Source organism: Punica granatum, chromosome 2 (assembly GCF_007655135.1).
Source record: "Punica granatum isolate Tunisia-2019 chromosome 2, ASM765513v2, whole genome shotgun sequence".
Taxonomy (NCBI): Eukaryota; Viridiplantae; Streptophyta; class Magnoliopsida; order Myrtales; family Lythraceae; genus Punica; species Punica granatum.
In genome coordinates, this window is record NC_045128.1 from 34,177,900 (window position 1) to 34,199,548 (window position 21,649).

General features: G+C 40.3%; 1 protein-coding gene, 2 long non-coding RNA genes and 1 pseudogene across 3 annotated transcripts; all 4 read left to right on the top strand.

Annotated features, from left to right (window-relative positions):
* Positions 1 to 2,907: 2,907 nt before the first annotated feature.
* Positions 2,908 to 4,858, top strand: LOC116195850 (AAA-ATPase ASD, mitochondrial-like). The gene is made up of 2 exons (XM_031525239.1): positions 2,908 to 3,559; positions 3,653 to 4,858. Exons 1-2 carry the CDS (start codon positions 3,003 to 3,005, stop codon positions 4,671 to 4,673), a joined length of 1,578 nt encoding a protein of 525 aa, XP_031381099.1. The 5' UTR covers positions 2,908 to 3,002; the 3' UTR covers positions 4,674 to 4,858.
* A 744-nt stretch (positions 4,859 to 5,602) lies between these two features.
* On the top strand, positions 5,603 to 7,367 carry LOC116195851 (annotated as a pseudogene).
* A 3,737-nt stretch (positions 7,368 to 11,104) lies between these two features.
* On the top strand, positions 11,105 to 12,943 carry LOC116195858. Its single transcript, XR_004154710.1, has 3 exons — positions 11,105 to 11,381; positions 11,640 to 12,471; positions 12,600 to 12,943. It is a non-coding gene; the product is annotated as an uncharacterized LOC116195858 (long non-coding RNA).
* Positions 12,944 to 15,867: 2,924 nt separating this feature from the next.
* Positions 15,868 to 17,074, top strand: LOC116195857. Its single transcript, XR_004154709.1, has 3 exons — positions 15,868 to 15,916; positions 16,452 to 16,535; positions 16,836 to 17,074. It is a non-coding gene; the product is annotated as an uncharacterized LOC116195857 (long non-coding RNA).
* Positions 17,075 to 21,649: the final 4,575 nt, after the last annotated feature.

A 21,649-nucleotide genomic window follows, 5' to 3' on the forward strand; every position in this document is an offset into this window, starting at 1 on the left:
CGCATTTATTTTGCTCGACAACATACGTCACAAGGCTCATTATTATCTGAAAAATGCATAAAAATAGCGTTATTCTCAAACTGAACCCGATAAGATGGATGTCCCAACCGCTTGTGCCAAATGCCTTCAGTATTCGCTTTCATTGCCCGTGTTTTCTGAAATGATGGAGACACTCGTCGTAGAAGCTAGGACCCCCGCGAAGTTCACCTACTCCAATCGTACTCCCCGAGGTGCGGTCCTGAATCAAACATAGTCTGGAGATGTAGTGTACACTACAATTAAGTTCCAGAAATAATTGAGTCACAGACAATAAATTGCAATTAAAATCCGGCACGTAGAGAATGTTATGAAGGACCATATTAGCTCCAAATGAGATTTTCCCAACAAAGGTGGCTTTCGTTGTACCATTCGGAACATGAATAATCGGACCATCATTAATGGGAGTAATATCAAAAAGATTATCCAAACGGCCAGTCATATGTCGTGAAGCTCCCGAATTAATTATCCAATCAATTTTTGAAGTGATAGGGACAATTCTCACCACTTAGTCGATTAACCTCACCATCATCACGTGAGACCATCGACACGAGGTGCTGTAACTAAACTTCAGAGAGATGGGCCAATCTGCTGAGCTCTGTGGACTGGTCGCCATGGGCCTGGGCTTGAGCTGCTACATGGCCCGCTGGACTGGACGAATTAAAATGCTAGGTCGCAGAATTGGGCTGCCATTGCCCACGAGTCATTTGGGCTGGACGTGCCTGAGATGACCAACCCATGTTGAAATTGCCCGATTGCCCCAGATTGAAGGATTCGAAACCGAAAACACCATTGCCTTTCTGCGCAGGAACAGAGGACGAAGGCACCCCGGTTTTTCCCCCTGTATCGCGACTGGCCCGACGGATTCCCCTTCAAACTCCATTGATTCGACTGATCGGAGTGTAGATATCCATGAAGCTGGTAGCAAGTGGCACGATGATGTCCATTTCGCCTACAAAAATCACAGAACAGTCGACCGCGAGGCTTGAAATCACCTCGGTTGGGACCAAAATTAGGGTTACTGCTCCTAGAGTCGATCACGATTTTGGCTGCAAAGCCCACTACTTCGGAGCTGGAATCCCTTTCTTGAGCAATCAAGCGTTGCGCTTCATCGTGCGCGGCCATCGAATGAGCCCGACTGGCGTTCAACAAGGGTTCCATACTTAGAATTTGCGATCGAATGGTTGAGAACTCGGGATTGAGCTTGATTAGAAATTGATGAACCTTCTCCTTCTCCTTATGGGCAGCAATTCGAACGCCGGCGTCACAAGTACAAGCCGGTAACAAGGTACATATCTAGTTCATCCCAGAGACTCTTCAATTTTGAGTAATATTCTGAAACGGATTTCCTGTCCTGTCTGAGCAAGCAAATGTCAGATTTGAGTTGGTGGATTTTCGTTTCATTACTTTGTGAAAATCGTTCCCTGAGATCATCCCAGAGAATTTTGGCGTTTTTGGCCCTAGCTACAAAACTCTGTAAGTCTTCGTCTAAGTGGTTGAAAATCCAGGAAATGAGCATTGAGTTGCAGGTTACCCATAGATCGTAATAAGATTCTCCCTCTGCTGGTTGCTGAACTCTACCTTCGATAAACCCAAGTTTGTTCTTTGCTCGTAATGCGGTTTGCCTCGCCTGTGACCAGGTGTTGTAATTCCTGCCGTTGAGTTTGCAGGAGATAAGCTGGGTCTTGGGGCCATCTGAGGGAGAGAGGACATATGCTAGTGGCATTGCTTGCACCAGAAATTCCGCCGTCTGCATTCTTCGACATCTCTACGACTCAAGGGTGACACTCAGTTCTGAGACTGACAAGGAAGAACTCAACCAACGAGTAGGCCGACGATGAAAATTTGATGAATTCCCTCAAGATCGATGCTCTGATACCATGTCAAGATTCTAGATTGGACAGAAAAGCTTGTCACTGTTATTCATTTCATCCGGTATGTATATAATTCAGTCTTGATCAATAAAAGGAAAATAAGATCTATGACTAAAAATAGGCTATCATAAGTATAGTATAAATGGATATGTACATAAATACAATAGGAAGAAAATCATTCCATAATACCTTCCTTTTCATTTCTTTCGGTCCAAACAAAGGGAGGTTATAGATTACACTTGTTGAGAGTTAATTCCACACAGAAAAATAAAATATAAAAGTATGGATTTATAAGACATTGGATTTCACAACCTATCAGTTCAAACTATAGGGTTGAAGATGGGTCTAATGGCTTATAGAAAAGTATTAGAACTGATTATACTTTCGTGCACCCGTGTGGGCTCACGCCACACCAAATCTCTGGCCGACTTCTAGTAGTTGAGTGTCTTATAAGATATTGGGTTTCACAACCTACCAGCTCAAGCTTTTTGGTTAGAGATGGGTTCAATCGCTACTTTAAGATTTATATGCATGAACCTTATGATTTTAAATACTTTTAATTATCAGGCGAAAGTATGCGTCAGTACATTATGCCATCTATCTCAATAGTAATTTATTTTGATTGCAGGGTGCAACTGATTGCACCATAGAACTTTCCATATATACTTAACACAAATTGGAAGCCCCTCGGTATTTTCGTGCCAAGAGCGGGAGAAAGTATTGTATATAATTGGTACATCACGTGGTAATGTGACAAACTGATAGGGTTTCCCAATTTTTCTTGGTTTTAGTAATATGACCAAAAAAATTACTGTTGATGATAAAAATATGTATTTTTTGTATATGATAACACTTACCATGTGATATACTAAAAAGAAATACGCGTGAGTTCACACGCAAATATAATATTGAGTATAGAATTAAATTCAATGACTTGATGAGCAAGTTGTAGACTTAATTAGATCGGCTCTCTGATTGCTTGCCGGTCTCCCCCTCCCTATATATGGAGCAGGCAACTGGAGGACAAATACTCAAAGCTTCGAAGTTAATAATCTCGAAGATATATTAAGACCGCAGGGAGAAAATACGATCATGCAAGGCCTTTTCATACAACTGAGCTCAGCTGTCGGGGGTCTGATGATAATCATGACCCTCTTCCGAGACCATATCCCGCCTCATCTTCGTGACCTACTCGAGAAATACACCAGCAAGCTCGTTAGATTGTTGTATCCCTACATCGAGATCACTTTCACTGAGTACACGGGCGAGTGGTTCAAGAAGAGTGACGTCTACACCGCCATCCAGAACTACCTAACCGAGAAGGCGACCACGAGAGCTAAGAAGCTAAAGGCTGATACCCTCAAAGACAGCCAATCCTTGATCCTAACTATGGCAGACAACGAGGAGGTCACGGACGAGTTCCAGGGCGCCAAGCTCTGGTGGTCCTCCAACAAGATAGTTCCCCGGGGCATGTCCCTGTCGTTCTATCCTGCCACGGAAGAGAGGAGGTTCTACAGTCTCACCTTCCATAAACGTCACCGGGACTTGATCACAGATACGTATATCAAGCATGTTGTGAACGAGGGGAAGGCAATCGCACTGAAGAATCGGCAGAGGAAGCTCTTCACCAATAACCCAAGCGACAACTGGTAATATTAAAATTTTCACCTATCATGGTAATAGTCTGGTCTAAAAGCTAAATTATAAGGCTTTAATTAAAAGAATTGATTGATTACTTGCAGGTATAGGTATAAGTCGACCAAGTGGAGCCCTGTGGTTTTTGAGCACCCTGCGACTTTCGATACCCTGGCAATGGAGCCGAAGAAGAAGCAGGAGATCATGGGCGACCTCAAGAAGTTCGGTGAAGGGAAGGAGTACTACAAGAAGATTGGGAAGGCCTGGAAACGAGGGTACCTCCTCTATGGCCCGCCTGGGACGGGCAAGTCCACGATGATCGCTGCCATGGCGAATTTCATGAGTTACGATGTGTACGATTTGGAGCTGACAACGGTCAAGGACAACTCGGAGTTGAGGAGGCTGCTGATTGATACTTCGAGCAAGTCCATAATTGTGATCGAGGATATTGACTGCTCACTCGACCTCACAGGACAGAGGAAGAAGGCAAAGAAGAAAGACGATGACGAGGATGAGGAAGGTAAGGGTGATCCTGCTAAAAAGATGAAGAAGGAAGAGGAAACCAAAGAGAGCAAGGTCACTCTATCGGGTCTTTTGAACTTCATCGATGGGATCTGGTCGGCCTGTGGCGGAGAAAGGATCATTATCTTCACAACTAATTTCGTCGATAAGCTTGACCCGGCACTTATCAGGAGAGGTAGGATGGACAAGCACATCGAGATGTCCTACTGCTGCTTCGAAGCTTTCAAGGTGCTCGTGAACAACTATCTGGATGTCGAGTCTCATCCTCTATTTGGGATGATCGAGGCGATGCTGAAGGAAACAAACATGACACCAGCTGATGTGGCGGAGAACTTGATGCCCAAGTCAGGCATGGAAACTCCGGATACTTGCTTGAGGAGCTTGATCAAAGCTCTCGAGGAGGCAAAGGGGGGAGCAGCGAGAAAGAAGGCCGAGGAGGAAGAGGAAGCGAAGAAAAAGGCCGAGGAGGAGGAGGAAGCGAAGAAGAAGGCCAAGGCTAAAGATGCTGCAAAATCGATCGAGGGAGCCAAGGAAAATGGGGTGGGAGCAAATGGGAAATTGGAAGAAGACAAAGTAAATGTGAAAGAGAATGGTGTCACAAACTAAACAAAAGTAATAGTTGGTATGAATAATTGCGTTAGATTGGGGAAGAAGGACATTAATGGAGAAAATTTGTGATAGTGGTTTTGATTGTTGCTTGTTTTATTCCTATGATGAACTTTGTATGGAGCAAATTTCATTCTCTTCCTTTGACATGTCATAGAAAGTTTCAATTCCATGAACTTTTTGTATGATGGACTTTGCATGGAGCAAATTTCATTGTTTCATATGGGTAGTCTCTTACTCTGGGAAAATTTTTTGACACATTGAATGTTATAATAAATACATGTATTCAAAGGCTGAGATTTAATCCTGATATTTTAAAAATAAAAATTCAAAAATTTCAATGATTAAGATTTTAACTGTATGGTACATATACCTCCAATTGCATCTGACGTTCTTTTCCCAAGAAAACAAGAAGGGACAAATTGAAATTCTTTGTTTATGTATTAGGTCGGTAGCTGGGAAGTCACTATCCCTAACATCATTGTACATCCAATCGTCGTTGGTAATGGTCGGTCTATGAACAAGTTAAGATCCGTTGCATTGACTCGTCCGATCTTCAGAGCGAAATCTGATGGCATTCCGGCAATCATATCAGAATATCGTTGGAATTTGGTCACTGGGAAGGAGCCGGCATCATCTTTGAATGCGGAGGGATGATTATCTTCTCGGATTTAAATTCTCCATATGATTCCGAGTTGTCCAAATTAAAAGCTCCAGGAAGAAGTCTGGGACTCTGGGCATGCTAAAACTGTGACGTCACTGCTGGCCTAACATGCTGATAGAGATGCAACGATGTCGATTGTGATTTGCCGAATCCTTTCAGTGGAGAAGAAGACAACCACATGCCAGAAGCCCTAATTTACTTAGCTAGGAAGGCTAGCTATCGTCATTTTATCCTCCACGCCGACTCCACAAAACCTTAGAGAGACAGAACCATAAGCTCACGTAGGAGAAACAGAGGACGAAGGAGGAAGGATATTTTCGTAGAGGCAGAGCATTGCCCTTCTCTGGAAAGTGTAAAAGGCGATCGAAGGATCGATTAGGAGCCAAGTGACATGACCGAAACATGGATCCTAAAAACATGTTTGCCAACCTGGGATCAATGCTCGCGAGCACGATGTTCCTCTGGGCAGTTTTCCAGCAGTACTTCCCGACACACCACATCCGCGGGCAAATCGATAAGTACTTCCAGCGGGCGTTCAATTTCTTCTACCTGTACGTCCAGGTCACGTTCAACGAGCACACGGGAGAGAGGTTCATGAGGAGCGAGGCCTACTCGGCCATCGAGAACTACCTCAGCATCACGTCCTCCACCCAGGCGAAGCGGCTCAAGGCTGATATAGGGAGGAACAACCAGTCCCTTGTCCTGAGCATGGACAACTACGAAGAGGTTGCTGATGAGTTCGGAGGGCTCAGGCTATGGTGGGCTTTCGGGAAGACTGTGTCCAGGACAGAGGCATTTTCTTTCTTCTCCTCCACAGACGAGAAACGGTAATATATATTATCTTGTTCGATATACAAACACTGCTACTGCTATGCTCAATATGAGTTAGGATTCCGGAAATGAGTCATGGTTAACCGGAAATTGAATTAATAAACTCCCGCTTATTTCGTTACTTTGTTTGCACACATCCAACTTAGATTTCACCTGAGGAAAGCATCATAACTCTATCAAATGAGAGTGTAGCGTAGTGGCGCACGTTCGATATCGATATCTAGTGAAATTATCCGTGTTCCTTTATTAGTCATTTAGGGTTTCTCTTTCATTGTTTTAAGCATTGAGCCTCCTTTGTAACCGAAAAAAAGCATCATAACTCTCTGTTTCGAATAATTGCAGTCCAAATCACTATTACGAACTTTGCGGCATTCAAGTTAATCTGTTTTTAGCTCTATCAATCCGTCTAACAGGTACTAGAAGCTCACATTCCACAACAAACATAGAGATGTCATCCTGGAGCCCTACCTGAACCATGTCTTGAAAGAAGGGAAGGCGATGAAGGTCCGAAACCAGCAGCGGAGGCTATACACCAACAATGGCTCCTTCTGGAGTCATGTGGTCTTTGAACACCCAGCAACATTCCAGACCCTCGTGATGGAGCCCGAGAGAAAGAAGGAAATCATGGACGACCTGATTGAATTCAGCCAGGTGGAGGACTTCTATGCAAGGACCAGTCGAGCCTGGAAGCGCGGATACCTCCTCTATGGCCCGGCCGGGACAGGCAAGTCCTTGATGATTGCTGCCATGGCGAACCTTTTAGGCTATGATCCGTATGATTTGGAACTTATGGCGGTGAAGGACAACACGGAGCTGAGGAAGCTCCTGATCGAGACGTCCAGCAAGTCCATAATCGTGATCGAGGACATTGATTGCTCACTCGACCTGACAGGTCAGACGAAGGAGAAGTCGAAGGAAGAGAACGAGGATGAGAAGAACCCGATGAAGAAGCTAGCAGTGGACGACCGGGAGACAAAGCCCAGCAATGTTACACTATCAGGCCTCCTGAATTTTATCGATGGCCTTTGGTCAGCCTGTCGCGGGGAGAGACTGATAGTCTTCACGACGGATCACATGGATAAGCTCGACTCAGCTCTTATCCGAAAAGGCCGAATGGATAAACACATTGAGCCTATCCTATTTATGATCCGTCAATTTTTGTGATAATTATGCCCATTTTGTCAACGCAAATCACAGCTGTGGAGAAAATGAGCCTTGTTGATTTAAATTTAAGAATGTTCAATTAATCAATGTCTTAAACATTTAGCCTCAGTTGGCAGACATCACTCTCCGATGAAAGAATGCACTCAAAATTAAGCTTAGAGTTGACCAAGAAACATCCACGAAAAAAATTCAATTATCTCATACAACAACTGCTTCATTGGTTTAGATCATTTGACACGAACAATATGAACGGCGATGGCAAATTAACCTAGCTCGAGATATCGAGGACGCGTTACTGATCATAAAATTTCTGATCCGAAAAGAGGTATCAAGAGAGAAATATTTATATAGGTACACGTCTTTGAGTTGCATCAGCTAGCTAGCTATAAAATCTTTGTTACTGGATGCAGTCATCCTTGGCTCCTCGCGCAGATGGTTCCGGCAAGAGGTTTTATCTTCTTTCTCGGAGTGGTGAGCACAGGTCTTTATTTACTGATTGTTTATGGAGCTGCTTCAGGTCCATGGCAGGTCACATACGTTACAGAAGGGGGCCTTAAGGAGTCGAACTTTGATGTGTCACCGCATCCCAAACAGAGTCATCCTCGATCAACAATGTCGAATACTGCATACAAATGAAAAGAGAGGATGGAGAGTTAGCTAACAAAAGAAGGAAGGAAGGTGGATATATTCGATATATCATCATTGAATCTAATAGAGGAATATCGTGATTATATTCAGCTTTGGCTTTAGAATTGAGCGATCTCAGAGGGAGTTGAAAGGGTGTCTCGCCGCAGAGGGATGGCACCTGTGGGGAGGCTTTTCCTCCGGCCACGGATTTCACCGGGCGGAGCAGCCATAATGGTGCAGGTGCCATCTCTCCTGCGACGAGAGGCCCTCAGCCCCTTTATCGATATTAGTTCTGATCTGAAGCTCTTCGACTCCTTGTCCATGGGGCTTCATTGCTCGTTCCGTGAATATGTCTGTATTCCGTGAATATGTCTGTATATATAGAGACGTCGCCCTCTCATTAGTTATGAGCTGGAACTAATTCTATGTTGAATGAAGAAGTCTCATTCTGTGCCCTCGTGCTCGACAAGGTCAATATTCTCCCTTCAGAAACCAAGTGGGTTGGTTTTGGTTCACATTAATATTCTCCTTCTCAACTTGGATTAGTCGGAATCTATAAAAATTTCGAATACTGAGTGATTCACACAAAAAAAAAATAAATATATTTTTTTCACTGTACACCCTAGTATCCGGAATCCAAATTGGGCCGTAACTAATCCAGTTGAGCTATGTCGACCTACTAAGGGGTGAAACTCTTTCAACATGAATTTTCTCCATATATAATATTCGAACTCGAGACATTATTTTAGGAGAACAAGTATCGAACTACTTGAACCAAGCCCTGCAAGTACAAAAAAAATATTCTACTTTGAGAGACAAGGAAACCTTATTTTTGTGATTTTTTTTCCATGTGAATCATAGTATCCGGAAATCCAATTGAGCCCCAACTAATCCAGTCGAGCCGGGTCAGTCCATTAAGAGATAAAATTCTCACAGCATGAATTTTCTGTATTCACAAAGACTTAAATTCAAGACTTTACTTAAACGGAATAAATGCCAAACCGCTTGAACCAACCCATGTTGGTTATTTTGATGATTTTAAGTAATAAAACATAAGACTTGTTAATTAATGTTTCATTCATGATCTCTTTTATCCTCAGAAATTAATATTCTTTTTGCATCAAACATAAGCAATGAATTAACAATCTAAGGTATCCTCTTTGCCTGCAAGAAGGAACTCCCAATACCAAGCTTCACAAGAGATGCAATATATATCATAAAATCGACCTATCAAATTGTCTCGCGCTAAAGATATAGAAATTACAGACATCGATCTCGAGACAGACAGATACAGGACAAGAATACGATGGCTTATCAATTCTATATGAAAATCATTAAAGCCGTGTTGCAAATATAGAGACAAATATAGAGATGAGAGCTAGCTGGCGAGCTAACCGATTAAATAAAAACCAACTTTTTTATTTATATAATATCTACCAAGATGAAGATCCGAGAGCTATATTAGGTCATTGGGTAAGAGACATCATGGGCATAGGCAACAACTTCTTAGTCATTAATTAATTGAATCACAATTTTTAATAATGTGTTATAGTTTTTCTATATGATAATTCAAAAAAAAAGGGTCTTCTGTATAAATTTAATGAAATGATGAATATTAATAAGTTCTGATGGATCTTTTGGTAGATTATAAGGCCGTGGGTACGAGACCAAGAATCAGTTGATCATGGTCAAGTTGTTCATTAAAGTCTAATTTCATGATTTTCTTTTTTGTTTGGTTATTTTATATTTCATTTTGCTTGCTTGCTAAGCAAAATGATTGCCTTGATCCATCCAGTTTAAGCTCATATATCTATAATTTTATAAGCTCTTACACATTATTCAAATGTAAATAATAAATTGCTTTCAACAGAACGAAGATTCTGAGAAGGACCAAGGTAATTAAGCGGTTGGGATGGAGCTGGGGTCTTCAACAAAATATAACAGGTCAATATTTCTAAGAATTATTCCACCTTGAAAAGAAAAGATTAAAAGGTTCTCCCAAGACCGACGTACTAATACTTATTTTGTTATACGGTGAAATCATGAGATGTCTACGATCTATTAATTAAGTCTAAGTCTTACTATTTACTATATTGACTATGGCATCACAAGATATACTGTTCAGTGCAATTTGAATCTCACGTAAAGTGCAATTTACCAAAGACGACACTTTATTATTAAAAATTCGCCTTATATAATATGAAAATTAAAATGTCCGGGGAATATTATGATGAGGAAGTCATCCTGAAAATTGCCGGGAACCTTCAAATTAATTAAATATTTAACCTTCGGCGCAAGAAATTATTGCGTGTGATAGTTCTGTTTTCCTCTTCATTTCGTGGATGTGTAATTTACGTTGGTTGACTAGAGTTGTTAATTCTAATGATTACTAATCTACGGTGCACAATATTGCAACGATGACAGTAATCCACAAACAGAGCGATATTAATCATTATTGAGTGCAATCATTAGTCGTATTAATATGGATTGGTACAAGCGGTTCGACGCTTATTTCCCTTAAATAAGATTTCAGGTTTAAGTTTTATGAATGAAGAAAATCAAATCTGAAAGAGTTTTATCACTTCATGAACCGAATCAGTTCGAATTAGATTGGTCGGAACCTTAAAGTTTTTGGAAATCAGGATAAACACCGGGAAAAAAAAGAAGAAGTCGTAAAACGCTGGTCGGTGGTCCAAAAATCATCATATCATCAATTCGAGCCATCATGACCTTCTAGTAAAAGCAAAAATAACGATCTATATATCATTACGATGATGACTAATAATATCTTGATCTATCAACTTTTGACCCAAAATGTCAGAGACAGAAACAGTTAAGAAGTTGGCAGGCAAGCGAGGTCTACAGCCAGGCTTCGTGGAAGCCAAGGATGAATATGTATATGATCATAATATAAACATATATGTAGATTTCTAACCTCGTTCAACATGTAAATTTCCCATTTACTTGTTATCACCGAAAGAATTCTACCGGAAGGGATGGATCAGTTTCAGAGCACTTTACTCGAAATATCCCACGTTCACACATTGTGAGAGGGCAGATAGCTACTTACAATGGTCTCACACCTGATTATAGTTTCACTATATAAGTATAGAGGGGGAGAGGCACCGTAAGATGTATAGCAATATATTAGTATAAAAATATATTTGAATATATTCGAAAGAGGAGAGGCCGATCGTGTAACATCAAATCGCATAGGGGTTGAGAGAGTCATGTCGCAGGAGAGATGGCACGCGTGCAACGCAGTATTGTCGACTCGGATATATATGCCGGGGGTCGGTGGTGACAGAGCCATGGTGCGCGCCATCCTCCGGTGACCCGATTCCCTTGCAAACCTCGATGTCCGTTGTCATGTGCCTACAAGAGCCAACGGTCGTCCTGCAAATACTATTCCTCGCGCTGTGGTGAGAATTTAATCAGCTTTTGTTTAACTTTTCCTCTCTTTATAATCATCTGCGTGAAAAATATTAAATTGACGTGTATTCCCCCACTAAAAACCTTTTTTTAGCTACTAAAGTATTTTATTTATATGAAAGTAATATTAAATTTATACTTTTTGTGAATAAGAATAGTAAAATCAGGTTCAATACAATTTGTATATTCCGGAATCTTATGATACTATATATATCTGGGACTTTATCAACTCCCCTTCATTCGTTCAGCGTATAAATACAAGCCGCGGCTCACTCTCTCCATTTGCTCCGGTTGTCCTCTTCGCTCGAGCTCGAGCCGATATGTCAAATAGCCGATTAAACCCGTACATCAAATGAACGATGAATCTCCCCTCACTCTGTCAGGCAATATCAGTCGAGGAACATCAAGAACGACGAAGAATTCAGCTCAGCTCAATGCCATTGCCATTATTCCCAATCTTCCTTGAATCACAGTGAGAGAAGCCGATCAATCTCTCTCTCTCTCTCTCTCTCTCTCTCCCCCTCAACCCGCGAAACCTGAGAAGGGAAATGGACAAAAACCCGGGATTCAGAACTGGACAAAGACCCAGAAATGAGAAGGCTTTCATTCTCAAATCAATCCGACAACACATGCAATTCTATGAGAAAATCCAATCCAAACAAGAACGCACCAATCCTCGAGCAAGAACAATTCCCGGCATGATTCAGCTGCTGATTTTAATGTTGCATTTTGTTTGTAATTAACATTTTAAAATCAGATTTTGATTTTGAAAAAGAGTTATATAAATGATTATGTACGGGATTTATCATTTCACTTTGTATGAATTATTTTGTTTTATTATGAAAAAAAGTGGTATAAAAGATACCGGCAAGAAAAGATGCTCCGTGAAGCTATCTCCTATCTCCTCTCGCGAGCTGTGACCTGGCAGTTTTGATCCTCTGCTGCTTCCCGTGCCGCGTGGATTTGACATTCCAGTGGGCTTCTATACGGTTTTCCTGCTGCGAGCGTTGAGGTCTTGCCCTGACAGTGAGGGAAATAGAGAGGAAGATAACGATTGGTGTATGTGTACTGGAAAAGAAGGTGAAATGTGGCTCCGAAATTTCGTTTCTTATCGCTTCACTCAGCTAATATTGTGCCCAAATAGAGCTCATGTTCATTACGGAGATTTATTCGGGTGAATCAATGGCTTGTTCATGTGATTTTTGCAGGCTTTTTCTGCTCCGATGGGACAGATACTTGACAGGCTGCAAGCATTCGGAGAATTTGAGGTGAATATCTTGACTCGTTCGATCGGTCGGGTTGGGTTGTGTCCCTGTGATGTGGATGGCTGAGTTGCTTGATCAGATGATTAGCCTCCGTACTTGATTCTTCCTGTTTGATGGGAGCACTTCGTAAATGCGGCTTATTCTGTTGCAAAAGCGTATGAGAAGCTCTAGTGATAGGCTCACGAACCAGAACTGGGTAAGAAGGAAAGGTGGAGGGTAGAACCAACATAACTCACTCGATAAGATGACTCACCACAAGTAAGAAAAGTCGAATTGATTCGCCACGCTCAAGGATGAACGATAAGAATCGAGGTTTTCGCCACTAAATAAGGGACTTGTTTAGATAAGAAAATAGAGGAAACACTTTAGGTAATTTCATTCAAATATTCATCAAATTCGGCTACCATCTTATCTTACAATAGGTGCATATTTATATAGAGAGAAGACACCCCTGACTCTAAAATATGAAACTGATATATAATCTCCTATATTTTACTTTCCTAAATAGAATAAAGTAATAATCTGAAATAGAAAACTTAAGACTACTGACTCAAATTAATATATGAAATAATATCTAATTAAGAGAAACTATATTATAGCAATATAGGAAATTTAATATCTAGTTAAGCTAAACTCTGGTGCCAGAGTCTTCTAAAATGTGTGTCTGGTCTTGAAAATTTGAATACATGTTGAGCTACAATCTGAACCACATCATCCCCTCTCGGTTGAAAAAAGACGCGTCCTCGAGTCTTCGTTGATCTTCTCCTGGTCTTCATGTGTGCGCTTCGGTTCTTTTTAGCTTGCCACTTAATGACCAACTTTTCTGTACGAACTCTCTTTTGTAATTCCTCATAGATCAGATTCTCTGTTCTTCCTCACCAATCAACTCTCTGGCTAGATTGCCCTTTCCTCAGCAGAGTCATGTGCGCTTCAAGTAGCTCAGGTTTCACTTGATGAAACACCATCGATAGATCTTCATTAGCAAATTCTTCCTGAAGTTCCTCTTGGGCTGAGCTTAAAATGAGTTCCTTTAGGACTTGTTTTGGAGAGTTTGAAATCAGTACCTTCGGAATGTTCTCCAAGCACTCCCGCTGTTCTTCCAACTTTGATTCCGAACTCACGACTTGCTGAGCCTTGAGCTTCTCATCCTCATCAGCATATTCCACTTTCTCCTTACTCGTAACTCCACAAACATCTTCAACGGCCTCTTCAACTTCACTTTCGATAGCGTGAGGGTTCTGGATGGTCACCTCTCGCCAATTGGGGAATTCGGAGGTAAAGTGTCTGAATCCATGAAATTCAAGGCACTTAATGTCTCCGCACTGAACAGGGGATTGTGGATCGACCTCCTGCTCTTTCACCTTGGTCGACTTAGTTTGAGACTTGAGCGAGCCCTCAACTTCCTTTTGTGGCTCGTTCCACCTTGAGGCTGACCCTTGGGGTGTGAATCCAACAATCACCGGCTTCATGTTGAACCCTCTTAGCGTAGTTAGTTGGCCATGTTTCTGCTGCCTTCGTACCTTAATGGCTAGCTTTATCACATCCTCTAAGTACACAAAAGGCTGTCGTTCAATCATATCCGTAATCCCCTTGTTCAGACCTCCTAAGAAATGCGCAATGGTGGTCTCTCGAGACTCATGCAGCTCACATCCCATGGTCAGCAGCTTGAATTCCTTAACATAATCTTCTACGGACATACTACACTGCCTAATACTTTGCAATTGAAGATAAAGCTGTTGCTTGTAGTACTCATGCATAAATCTTCTATGCATAAGTCTCTTCATCTCCCACCAACTACGAATCTCATTCTTGCCATCTCTCTTTCGTTGTGCTTTTATGTTTTCCCACAAGAGATTCGCATAATCGGTGAACTCGAGGGCAGCAAGCTGACACTTTTGGGCTTCGGAGTACTCACAGTATTCGAACACATTTTAGACACGCAAGACCCACTCGAGGTATTATTCAGGGAAATTCATGCCTTTGAATTGCTGAATCTTCAGCTTGAGGTTGTTACGGACGCTCCTTCGCTCCCGTCGTGGAATCGGCTGCTCTTCTTCTTCTTCAGGAAGTTCATCCTCCCGGTCAACTTCATCTTCCACTTGAACATTCCTTCTGGGAACTCGATGTGCACGTGGTAGAGCAGCACGCGCCAAGGCCAGTCGCTCAACAACTTGGGTCAGTTTAACGAGCCGTGTAGAAAGTTCGTCTTGCCCTTGGTGGAATTCAAGGAACTAGGCTTGGTTGAGTGTGAGTCCCCTCAAAACCTCATGGACGTTTTCCTTATCCATTGCGTTTCCAAGAATGATTCCTCACTAAACACTCGTCTGTACACTCCCTCATGTGTTTCAATTGGCCAACAAGAATAGAACCTTCGCTCTGATACCAAATGATGAGGCTCACGAACCAGAATTGGGTAAGAAAGAAGGGTGGAGGGTAAAACCAATAGAACTCACTCGATAAGATGACTAGTCACGAGTAAGAAAAAGTTGGGTTGATTTGCCACACTCAAGGATGAACGATAAGAATCGAGGTTTTCGCCACTAAACAATAGACTTGTTTAGATAAGAAAATAGAGGGAACGCTCTAAGCAATTTCATTCAAATATTCATCAAATTCGTCTGCCATCTTATCTTATAATAGGTGCATATTTATAGAGAGGGAAGACACTCCCATTGACTCTAAAATAGGAAACTGATATCTAATTTCCTCTATATTACTTTCCTAAATAAAGTAAGGTAATAATCTGAAATATTAGACTTAAAACTACTGACTCAAGCTAATATAGTAAATAGTATATAATTAAGAGAAACTATACTATAGTAATATAGGAAATTTAATATCTAGTTAAGCTAAATTTTGGTGCCAAAGTCTTCTAGAATGTGTGTCTAATCCTGAAAATTCGAATACATGTTGGGCTACAATCTGAAGCACATCATCCAGCGTGCTCGAAAGCCAGGATATCGAGTTCAGAGTTACGTACTTATGCATGTAGTTCGCTTAAGGAGCAGCAACTGAACATCAATCCTAGCAAAGTGCTATTAAAAGTATTCTGAGGGAATATGCTGTTTGGATTCCATTCTTATTCTGGACAAAGAGTAGTCTTTGGTCTTTTGCTTTCCTTGATCAGAAAGCTCCGCATAAAGATTGTCTCTTTGAGGTTCGACGATTGATATTGCCTTTTCATCTTATGGATCTTCATTCCTTACGTTGTAGGTAGTGATATTTGGAGACAGGGTTATTCTTGAAGATCCAGTAGAGAGGTATAGTATAACAGTGATGTTGAACTGGTTAACGTTGGACTCTGCAGCTGCCAAATTCAATATATGAACATGGCATCTGCTTGAAGTTTCTACATTTTTTGTTGATAAATCACTTACAGCTGGTTCCCCATGTGAACTCCTTTTTTTCCAAGTTGATGCCCTTTTCCTTGGTGGGACGGTTATGTGCCGGGCTGGCAATCCCACCGTACTCATTTGTTTTGAACCCAAAATGTCGCTGTATGGTATTTTTATTTTCTGCCTAAGCAGCATCTTTTCAAATGTTCCGGATGAGCCTGGAGAAAAGAAATAGAAGGAAATACCCTGTTAATTTGAAGGGATGCTGTAAGGTTGTCAAATGCAGACCTAGGTTGCACTAAGCTGAAGACTTCATCATACTTGCTGCAAAACTCCATTCAATAAGATTATAATTACAGTAGTGATAGATGTAATACAATACCATTGTATCTCCTTTCTTAAGCTCATACATGAATGAAGTTTTTGATACATCTAACTCGTCACGACCTGCATGTTCCAGCTGGCCAACATGCGATTGCTTGATTGCATTCTATTCCAATGGGTATCCCCTTGAAAAGGCAGAGGCATATGCAGCTTTGAGAAAGTAAGTCTTTTACTTCTTAAAAGAAGGGGAAAAATCAGAAACCCATCCCTGTAATTTTCGAACCAAATAGTTACCGATGCACACAAATAGTTGCCGTTTCAAAAGTATTTATTTCAACCCAACTGGAAAAAATAGATGTATCCAGTAACATGTCGCTTTCATATTTATTGTCCCTTAACTTAATAATTATATGGCATCACCCCAGGGTCTGCCTTCTTATGTGCAAGGACCAACATGCTGCTTAACTTCTTAGGTTACTACTTTTAATATGATCATTGTTGACTGAATCCTGTCATTCAGGCCTTTCTTAATTAATGAATTGGAACAACAGCACCTTCTTCATGATCGAAGGAAAGTATACGAGGTAAGTTCAAACCCTTTTTACTAATGTATGATTTTCCTAAGGCATTAGTCAACATGCATTGAAGAAACACTTATTAAAATACGAAAAGAATGAGTTTATGAAAATTACTGTTGTCTAGACTGTGGGAACTTGGGAGATACCTGTAATGCTTCTGATGAGGGGAAACAGATAGGAGAAGGGAATTCCAGTTAATGGATTTCCCGAAAATCTGACAGTTGTCATAGTCTAAGGTTGTATCAGCTGATTTTGTTCCTCTCTAAAAAGAAAGGCCTTAGTGCCCAGACTGGACATCCAAAAAGTTCATAGAATATTTGACGTTTTATAACTGTCACTATATATTCAAATAATTTATGGTGAGATAAGGAAGAGCGATCAGGAATCATGGAAGCATCATCTGATACGCTGTTAGGTTTAAGCCAAAATATTGGAAAAATTAATGTTGACCAATCATCAAAATGTGGTCCTTATTGATGATAGAACTGAAAATCTTAATATGAGACATTAACATCTAATGAATTGTCTCAATTTTTTGCATGATAAGATGCCATAAAAACATGTAAAAACTGCCACAATCTGGTAAGTTGTGCAATCTTATATCATTTGTTAATCAGCCTTTGGACTGGTCAGTTCGTTTTTATTCAGAATGTGTTAGGAAAATATTAATGGGAGTACATTCAGTGGGTCATTGCCAAGTTTGGGCATCACAACCTTTGAGGCATTTGCTTGCTTACATTCAATTATCAATCGCTCTCTTGATTTCAACTCAAGTTGAAGGTTTATTGGTTTTGCCTACTTCTATTCAAGAAAGCCCTTTTTTTTTGCTTTATTTAGATTAGTTCGTCTCATGTTGTATGAAGTGAAGTCAAAAAGAAAGAAGAAAGGGCCTGATGAACCAATATTATTCATTAATAATAAATGGCAAAATTTTTCTGGAAACTTTGTGAAATATAGAACTCTAAATATCTAATGTTTAAAGGCTAGCGGTTGTATGATCCTCAACTTGAAACTTCATTCAAGATACTGTTAACATATCTTCTTTAGCTTAATTAGATTTTCTCAGGGCCGTCACAAGCTCGGTTAATATGACCTGAAGTATCTTGAAACTTGATTAAAATAATTGAACTCTTACATAACAAAGGGATCATGTTGTTTTTGTTCCTGCTAAGTTTTATATCAGTGTTAGCAGATTCAGTCAAATTACAGATATCAATATCACACACACATGGGTTATAAGAATTCATTTCTACTTTCAGTATCACTTGTAGGTTTACTTCCTTTGTTGCTCGATAGGTATGGTCTTTTGCATAATGCATACCTTAATCTTGATGGATTGGATGAACTCTTCAAAGTCGCTCTGGTATAAAATCAATCAACTAAAACAATAACTGTAGGAAAGAATATTTATTTGTATATAACCATTTTTCATCAGTTGTTTCTGACTAACTTTGCTATTCATATGAGAAATAACATAACTTACTTCTTTATATATAAATTCCCAGTTCATATCTTTGTTCTCCTGTGATTTATATATCCTTCAATATGGAAATTTCTCTACTCAGGCAAGGGAACTAACTGCCGTTGGATTTCAAGACTTATTCTCTTTACTTGCTAGATAGATTATTGAAAAAGTGACACCATGCCATGACATTTTAAGCTGTAAGTTGTATCGCTTGAGCTACTGTATGGTGAGTTGGGATTGCATTGTGTGTTGGAAAATAATGGCATTGGTGAATGAAAAGTTGTTTCTCATTAATGAAATGAATGTATTGAATGGTGATTTCTGAAATTTGAAAGGACACCATCAATTGTTATGAATTGAATGGGTGCAAGGAATTGAAAGGACACCATCAATTTTATAACCATCATCAATAACATGTATTTATTGATCGATTGTCTATAAATTGAAAAAACCTCCCCTCATTTTTGAAGCAAAAGAAAGGAAGAGAAGATAATTGCATAGCTAAGTGAGAGTATTCAACTTCATTTTCTGGTTCGTTGGGGTGCGGATAGCTCGTGCTGCTAGCTGCACTCGATGCCGTTTTATTATAGGAAACAGACGCTCATGTGACCTCGAGCACGCCCTGAGGGAACAAATCTGTTTCAAGGGATTTGTGTGAAACACAGGACTCGGCTTTTTCGTGTTTTATGATCTTCCGGTTTCGTTTTTGTATCGGTTTGAATTTCCATATTCTTAGACTAGTGAAATTCATTTGATTTTATAGCATTCTATTTATCCATCTTGTTATTCAAATTTTTCATTCAATTTTGTTACTTATTACGGATAATTACTTCTGTCGTATAATCTTGAAACAAAGCTTTCTATTTTGAACGATTCGAATGGCGTCGAGGAACGATAGGGATGCAACCAACAGAAGCCAGACTACTGGCTCCAGCCCTACTCCTATGTTGCCTAACCAATTGGTTAGCCAAAACGTGGCTGCTCCCTCGATGGTTCCTGTGAACCATGTCGAGAAGCCTGAGAAGTTCAAGGGGTTGAACTTCAAGAGGTGGCAGCAAAAGATGCTATTCTACCTCACAACTCTGAACCTTACAAGGTTCTTGACTGAAAATGCTCCAACCCTATCTGTGGGGGAGTCAGATGTGCAAGCTCTCAGTGCGGTTGACGCTTGGAAGCACTTTGACTATCTTTGCCAGAATTATATCATGAATAGTCTTCATGATTTCTTGTATAGTATCTATCAAGGGTTTAAGATAGCAAAGGAGCTATGGTAATCCTTGGACCGTAAATATAAATCAGAGGATGCCGGTGTGAAGAAATTTCTCGTTGGACGGTTCCTTGATTTTAAAATGGTGGATTCAAGGACCGTAATGAGTCAAGTGCAAGAATTTCAAGTGCTCTTGCATGAGATTCAGGCTAAGGGGATGGCTCTAAGTGAATCCTTCCAAGTGGCTATTGTCATTGAGAAGCTGCCTCCTGGTTGGAAAGATTTCAATAATTATCTTAAGCATAAGCGAAAAAAGATGACAATGGAAGATCTTGTTGTCAAGCTTCGAATTGAAGAAGACAATAAAAACTTCGAAAAAGATCTCATCCTCCCTGCTACTGCTAAGGTAAATGTCATGGAGCAAGGACAAAGCTCCAAAAATAAAAAAGGCAAGAAGAAGTTGGGTACGAATGGAGGAGTCTCCAAGCCCAAGTTTCAAGGGAAATGCTTCAATTGTGACAAGAAAGGTCACAGATCTGCTGACTGCAGGCTCCCAAAGAGGAAAAAAGACCATGAAGCAAACATGGTTAATGAGATGACTCGAGATATAGCAGACATCAACCTATTTGCTGTGGTTTTAGAGGTGAACCTCATTGGGTCCAACCTGAAAGAATGGTGGCTCGATACCGATGCTACCAGACATGTGTGCTCAAACAGAAACTTGTTCACTATGCTCGAACCGATTACTGGGGAAATGATCTATATAGGACACTCTGCCCATTCTGCTGTTGAAGGTCAAGGCAAAGTAGTCTTAAAGATGACTTCAGGAAATGAGCTGACTTTGAACAACGTATTGTACGTACTTGAGATTCGGAAGAATTTAGTCTCTAGGTCATTGCTGAACAAACATGGGTTCAAGATGGTTTTTGAGTTGGACAAAGTTATTTTGTCCAAGTCTGGAATGTACTTAGGAAAGGGATATGTATGTGATGGGCTTTTTAAGCTTAATGCAATGACCATAACCAATAAGAATTATGGTTCTTCTGCGTATTTGATTGAGTCTCCTGATTTGTGGCATGAAGACTAGGTCATGTTAATTATAATACTTTGTGTAGATTAATTAACTTGAATCACATACTTACATTCCAAATTGATTCACAGCGCAAATGTGAAATTTGTGTTGAGGCAAAATTGACAAAGTAATCCTTTCAAACGATTGAAAGGAACACCGAGCCACTTGATCTAATTCATAGTGATGTATGCAATTTAAAGTTCACAACAATAAGAAGTGCTAATAATTATTTATTACCTTTATTGATGATAGTACGAGATACTGTTATGTATATTTGTTGAAAAGCAAAGATGAGGCCATAGAGAAATTTGTTCTCTATAAAAATGAAGTTGAGAATCAACTTAACAAGAAGAACAAGAGATTAAGGAGTGACAGAGGAAGCGAATACGTAACGCCTTTCGGGGAATTCTGTACATAACACGAAATTATAAACAAAGTGACTGCATCCTATTCACCCCAATCGAATGGTGTTGTTGAACGCAAAAATCGCACATTGAAAGACATGATGAATGCGATGTTATTAAGTTTAGGATTACCTCAAAATATGTGGGGTGAAGTAGTATTGTCAAGCAATTACCTATTAAATAAGGTAGCTCGAAAGAAAGAGGAAAAGACCCCTTATGAATTATTCAGAGATAGGAGACCAACTTACGATCACTTGCGAGTGTGAGGGTGCTTGGCAAAAGTAGTCGTTCCGACACCAAAAAAAGTAAAGATCGGTCCTAAGACGGTATCTTTATTGGCTATACACATAACAGTAATGCTTATCGATTTCTTGTGCATGAATCTAAGATTCCCGGTATACACAAGAACATGATAATGGAATCAAGGAATGCACGTTTTTTGAAGATGTATTTCCATGTAAACTGAATGAGGCATCGAGTTCATCGAAACGAACCTTATACACTATGAATGATGGACTTCATGATGTAGATCATGAAAGCCAGGGTTTAGATCAAGAGATTGAACCTAGACGCAACAAAAGAGCTAGAATTGAAAAAACATTCGGGAA